Here is a 5,491-nt window from a genome sequence, read left to right on the forward strand (position 1 = left end):
CTCAAGGCTTAGTTAACATGGAACCTATGGCTCCCAAATCTGTGGGTCAGCCTTCAGCTTTCAGATTTGAGTATCAAGCAGCTGACTTCACTTCTCAGCCATTCCTTGAATCATTGATTCATCAGTATTCTGAGTGTCTGCTATCACCAGACTCTGTCTTAAAAAACTGAATAATTGAGATACAGATTCTGCTCTATCAATGGGAAAGACGGAGGTAACACACCCCTAGTGACAACACAGTGAATCGTATACTCTGCAAGAAACAAGCAAAAAGTCCTGTGATCACGGAGGGATAGGGACAGGTACTGGCTCTTAGAGCTTTTAGGGATGTTACCCTTGGACCTTAAGTTAATTAATTAAACATGCAGAAGAGAGATACTTTCTCTAATTTCCTTCCATTTCTTCCCCCAGTCATTCAGTCACCCATATCAGAAACCCCATGGTTATCCTTGGCTCCTTTTGTCATGTTCAGTTTTCAGTTGGGCACCAGGTTCTGCGATTTCAGTCCTAAGATACGACTCAAGTGTAGCCCTCTTCCCCATCCATACTACCTCTGTCCTAATTTTTGAGGCCTTGTCACCTGTTACCTGCATTATTGCAGTAGACTCAAAAGTGATATCTCTGCTTTATGTTTTGATCCCTTTGAATCCACCTTTCTCAAGGCCAGCATGGTGTAGCAGAAATGGTGATCTGACCTTGTCACTGCTCTGCCTAAGAGTCTCCCACCACCTACAGCAGAAGTTCTCAAACTGCTGATCAGAATCCCTGGGGCAGGGTTCCTTTAAATCTGTCTATCAGGCCCCACCCCTGCTAATTCTGATTCTGTAGAACTGCTTGGCGAGGGCCTGTGTTTTTAAGTTCCCTGAGAGATTGTGACATCTGACCAGACTGAAAAACCTCCTGCCTACCAGGGTCAAGCATGAGCCCTTCTGCCTGGTTCTACAAAGCCCTCCGTGACCCGGCTCTAGCTTAGCAGTCAGCCACATTTCTCACCATGTGCTGCGTGTGTACTTCTTTAGGTAAAATCATCCAATTTTATGTGAATCAAGTTAGAGATTATATTTGTAAAAAGGGCTTTTGAAAATGGTAACTTTTATTTAAATATCTGCTATTATTATTTGTCATGTATTTCCTGCCTTTTTAGTGGATGATGCTGGCAAAATAGAACACGATGGTTCCTCTGGAATGACCATGGATGCAGAGTCGGAAATCGATCCTTGTAAAGTGGATGGCACTTGCCCTGAAGTCATCAAGGTGTACATTTTTAAAGCTGATCCTGGAGAGGATGACTTAGGTAAGAGGAAACCTTCAGCATAGTATACCTCCTGATCAAACACTTCAACCTAATTATTTTTTGGTGGTTTAGACTGAGAATATTTGTAATCTTTTCTGAAGATAACATTTTAAGCAAGGGTTCCAATATAGCAGTAGAAAAGTATGTAAAATGTAGTAAGTGAAACAGGTGGAAATGAAGTCTTCACATAAATTCTTGGAGCCTTCATCTTGTCTGATAGGTGGCACTGTAGACATTGTGGAGAGTGAGCCTGAGAATGATCATGGAGTTGAACTACTTGATCAAAATAGCAGTATTCGTGTGCCAAGGGAAAAGATGGTTTATATGACTGTCAACGACTCTCAGCAAGAAGATGAAGATTTAAGTAAGTAGGTGGCCTTTTTGTGGGAGAGAATTTTATGTTCCTGTAGCTTTTTTGTTTTTTCTTTTTAAAAAATATATGGCCAGTATCTGAAGGAAACAAGTAGGATTATTGTAGAGATTATTATTCTGCTGTATTTCAAGGGAAACATCAGTGACTTATTATGTGTGCTTAGAATGTTGCTTTAAAAACAAATTAAGGAACTATATTCAGTATCCTATAATAAACCATAATGGAAAAGAATATGGAAAAATAAGATTATTAAAAAAGCACATTATGGTAAAAGCCAAGAAATGTAAGATTCATTCAGTAAATATTTATTGAGTGCTTACTACGTGAAAGCTATGTTCTAGGTATATAACATGTGAACCTTCTTTCTACTTGTCTGTTAACTGAATTCAAGTGAAAATATCTTTTCCTGCAATCTCTGTAAACCTGGTCACACAAGTTTCTATAATTTTCTACTCAGATGTTGCAGAAATTGCAGACGAAGTTTATATGGAAGTGATTGTAGGAGAGGAGGATGCTGCTGCCGCAGCGGCAGCCGCTGCTGCACATGAACAGCAAATCGATGACAATGAAATCAAAACTTTCATGCCAATAGCATGGGCAGCAGCTTACGGTAAGTCGTGTTGCAGCTCTTGCGATTGAATTGGTTCTTGAACATGAATTCACGATTGAAAACGGTTTCTGTGGTCTTAGGTTTCAGAAATCTGAAATACCAGTACCCTGTAAGGGTTATTTGATTTGCATAAGAGTAGAGGAAGATTATAAAGTCTACTTTTTGTCTTTATTTTTAACAGGAATTTCCTTCATGTGTATATTACGTAGAAGGAAGTACTGCAAGAAGTACACAGGCTTTCAAGCTGAAACTTTTCATCTTGATTATATGTGGCCCATGACTTTACAATTTTGGGAGACAACAAGGGAGTCCATGGCCATGGGGCAAAATGCTGACATGTGTTTTTTAGATTTGGAAGCTAGGCATTTCCTATGGTCTTGCTATAATAAATGTGGTCATAAAACCCATTACCTAGAATGGGGAATTTCTGTCATTCATGAGTATCATGGCTAACTTTCGTTGTTATAGTTAATAAAGAGTCCCTAATTCTTTATAATTTATAATACTGTATAATTTTGTTTTTTAATGCACATTGTTAGGTAATAATTCTGATGGAATTGAAAACCGGAATGGCACTGCAAGTGCCCTCTTGCACATAGATGAGTCTGCTGGGCTTGGCAGACTGGCTAAACAAAAACCAAAGAAAAGGAGAAGACCTGATTCCAGGCAGTACCAAACAGGTGAGGGCACATGAGTTCCACAGCGCAGCGTGCTTTGCGAGCTCTCAGATGAAACTCTAGTATGTATCCCCAAAGGTGTTGTGATGACATTTTAGCTGCTAGACCACATAGAGCTTTTGTGTATTAAATTTGAAAATATAATTTTAAGAATTCAGTGATATTCATGAATGATTTCCTTGGATTAAAAAAAGAAAAAGAGGGGGAGCAGATAAAACATGGATGAAAAAATTCAAAACTCGGGTGATTTTTATGTGGATATGAGAAGAAATCCCTCAAATATGTTGGAAGCATTAACTTTTTTTAAAAACCAAATATATTTAAAGAATCTGATTATGTCAGCATAAAGCAGGAATACTTTACAGAGCAGCAAGGCAAGTACTTCAGTTCTTGTGACATATTCTTGTCTATTCTTGTATGCTGATTTGCATATTAAAATTCTGTAGACATATTTAAATTGACATAAGTTATATTGTTAGAATAACCAAAGCAGAAACTGTGATTATGAAACTTTGTTTTTATCAATAATTTCCCACTAGTTTCTCAGTTGATACAGCTGCAGTCACTAGTTGGTAGAAGTTACATATTTATTCATTTATTTTTTTTTTTAAACTGGAGGGAGCGAGGTTGGTACAGTCATACTGAATGGAGTTTCCAGACCAGGTTCTCTTTTTGATGAGGCTGCTGTATCTCTTACGTTGAAAAATTGTAAAAGGAATGATGCTAAGTAGCAAATAGCCTAACATAGGAGTACTTGCCCAATAATGTTCAGAACACATGCTTTAAATTCTTGAAGAAACCAAAACAGAACTTGGTTTGATCACTCATGCTCCTTTCTTTTTCTTTCTTAGCAATAATTATTGGCCCTGATGGACATCCCTTGACTGTCTATCCTTGCATGATTTGTGGGAAAAAGTTTAAGTCGAGAGGTTTTTTGAAAAGGCACATGAAAAACCATCCTGAACACCTTACCAAGAAGAAGTACCGCTGTACTGACTGTGATTACACTACCAACAAGAAGATAAGTTTACACAACCACCTGGAGAGCCACAAGCTGACCAGCAAGGCGGAGAAGGCCATCGAGTGCGACGAATGTGGGAAGCATTTCTCTCATGCTGGGGCTTTGTTTACTCACAAAATGGTGCATAAGGAAAAAGGAGCCAACAAAATGCACAAGTGTAAATTCTGTGAATATGAGACAGCTGAACAAGGGTTGTTGAATCGCCACCTTTTGGCGGTCCACAGCAAGAACTTTCCTCATATATGTGTGGAGTGCGGTAAAGGTTTTCGTCACCCATCAGAGCTCAAAAAGCACATGCGAATCCATACTGGGGAGAAGCCGTACCAATGCCAGTACTGCGAATATAGGTCTGCAGACTCTTCTAACTTGAAAACGCATGTAAAAACTAAGCATAGTAAAGAGATGCCATTCAAGTGTGACATTTGTCTTCTGACTTTCTCAGATACCAAAGAGGTGCAGCAACATGCTCTTATCCACCAAGAAAGCAAAACACACCAGTGTTTGCATTGCGACCACAAGAGTTCGAACTCAAGCGATTTGAAACGACACATAATTTCAGTTCACACAAAGGACTACCCCCATAAGTGTGATATGTGTGATAAAGGCTTTCACAGGCCTTCAGAACTGAAGAAACATGTGGCTGCCCACAAGGGTAAAAAAATGCACCAGTGTAGACATTGTGACTTTAAGATTGCAGATCCGTTCATTCTAAGTCGCCATATTCTGTCAGTTCACACAAAAGATCTTCCATTTAGGTGTAAGAGATGTAGAAAGGGATTTAGGCAACAGAATGAGCTTAAAAAGCATATGAAGACACACAGTGGTAGAAAAGTATATCAGTGTGAGTACTGTGAGTATAGCACTACAGATGCCTCAGGCTTTAAACGGCACGTTATCTCCATTCATACGAAAGACTATCCCCACCGTTGTGAGTACTGCAAGAAAGGGTTCCGAAGACCTTCAGAAAAGAACCAGCACATAATGCGACATCATAAAGAAGTTGGCCTGCCCTAACAATACTTCTACAGACTTTTGTAGACATGTTGGCCTTGAAGCAGAAAATTCATTTTAAAGCCACAGTCTCGTTCACATACAATACTGTATATTGATTTATGCTGTGTACAAATAGAATTATTGCTTCTAGTTGACTTTTTTTTTTTTTACCATTTGTTCAATAGTGTGTTCTGAATTCTATTCAGTTTGTTTAATAAATGGGAAAAGCAGCAACAAGCAAGTTGCAGCAACAAGCAAGTTGCAGCAACAAGCTTTTAATAAAGTAATCCCTGATTCTATACTGAGTTTTTCTATCTTAGAAGTTTTATATTTATTTAAATATTTACCTTGCTTACCTTGATGGTACTCTTCTAAGACCATTTAACTTAAGGTAATTTTAGATTGGTAACTCTGAAAGTACTCATGTTGACTTACTTTTTTTTCCCATAAATTTCTCACAATAAAATTGTCAGAGACATCTACTAATATAAATGGGAGATTTTATGGTCAGGTCTAATTATCC

At 38.4% G+C, this 5,491-nt stretch overlaps 1 protein-coding gene across 3 annotated transcripts in view; it reads left to right on the forward strand.

Annotated features, from left to right (window-relative positions):
* The window catches only part of ZFX (zinc finger protein X-linked), a 55,378-nt gene extending 50,164 nt beyond the window's left edge, over window positions 1-5,214 (forward strand). For 2 of the 3 annotated variants that reach the window (XM_007463968.1, XM_007463967.1), the window contains exons 3-7: window positions 1,145-1,294; window positions 1,515-1,658; window positions 2,125-2,277; window positions 2,817-2,957; window positions 3,806-5,214. In XM_007463968.1, coding sequence (XP_007464030.1) covers window positions 1,145-1,294; window positions 1,515-1,658; window positions 2,125-2,277; window positions 2,817-2,957; window positions 3,806-4,989 — 1,772 coding nt within the window. In that variant the 3' untranslated portion in view covers window positions 4,990-5,214. The remainder of the gene's footprint in view (window positions 1-1,144; window positions 1,295-1,514; window positions 1,659-2,124; window positions 2,278-2,816; window positions 2,958-3,805) is intronic. The other variant, XM_007463969.1, reaches the window with a different exon arrangement.
* The last annotated feature ends 277 nt before the right edge of the window (window positions 5,215-5,491 follow it).

The sequence above is a fragment of the Lipotes vexillifer genome, unplaced genomic scaffold (assembly GCF_000442215.2).
Source record: "Lipotes vexillifer unplaced genomic scaffold, Lipotes_vexillifer_v1.1 scaffold587, whole genome shotgun sequence".
NCBI lineage: Eukaryota > Metazoa > Chordata > Mammalia > Artiodactyla > Lipotidae > Lipotes > Lipotes vexillifer.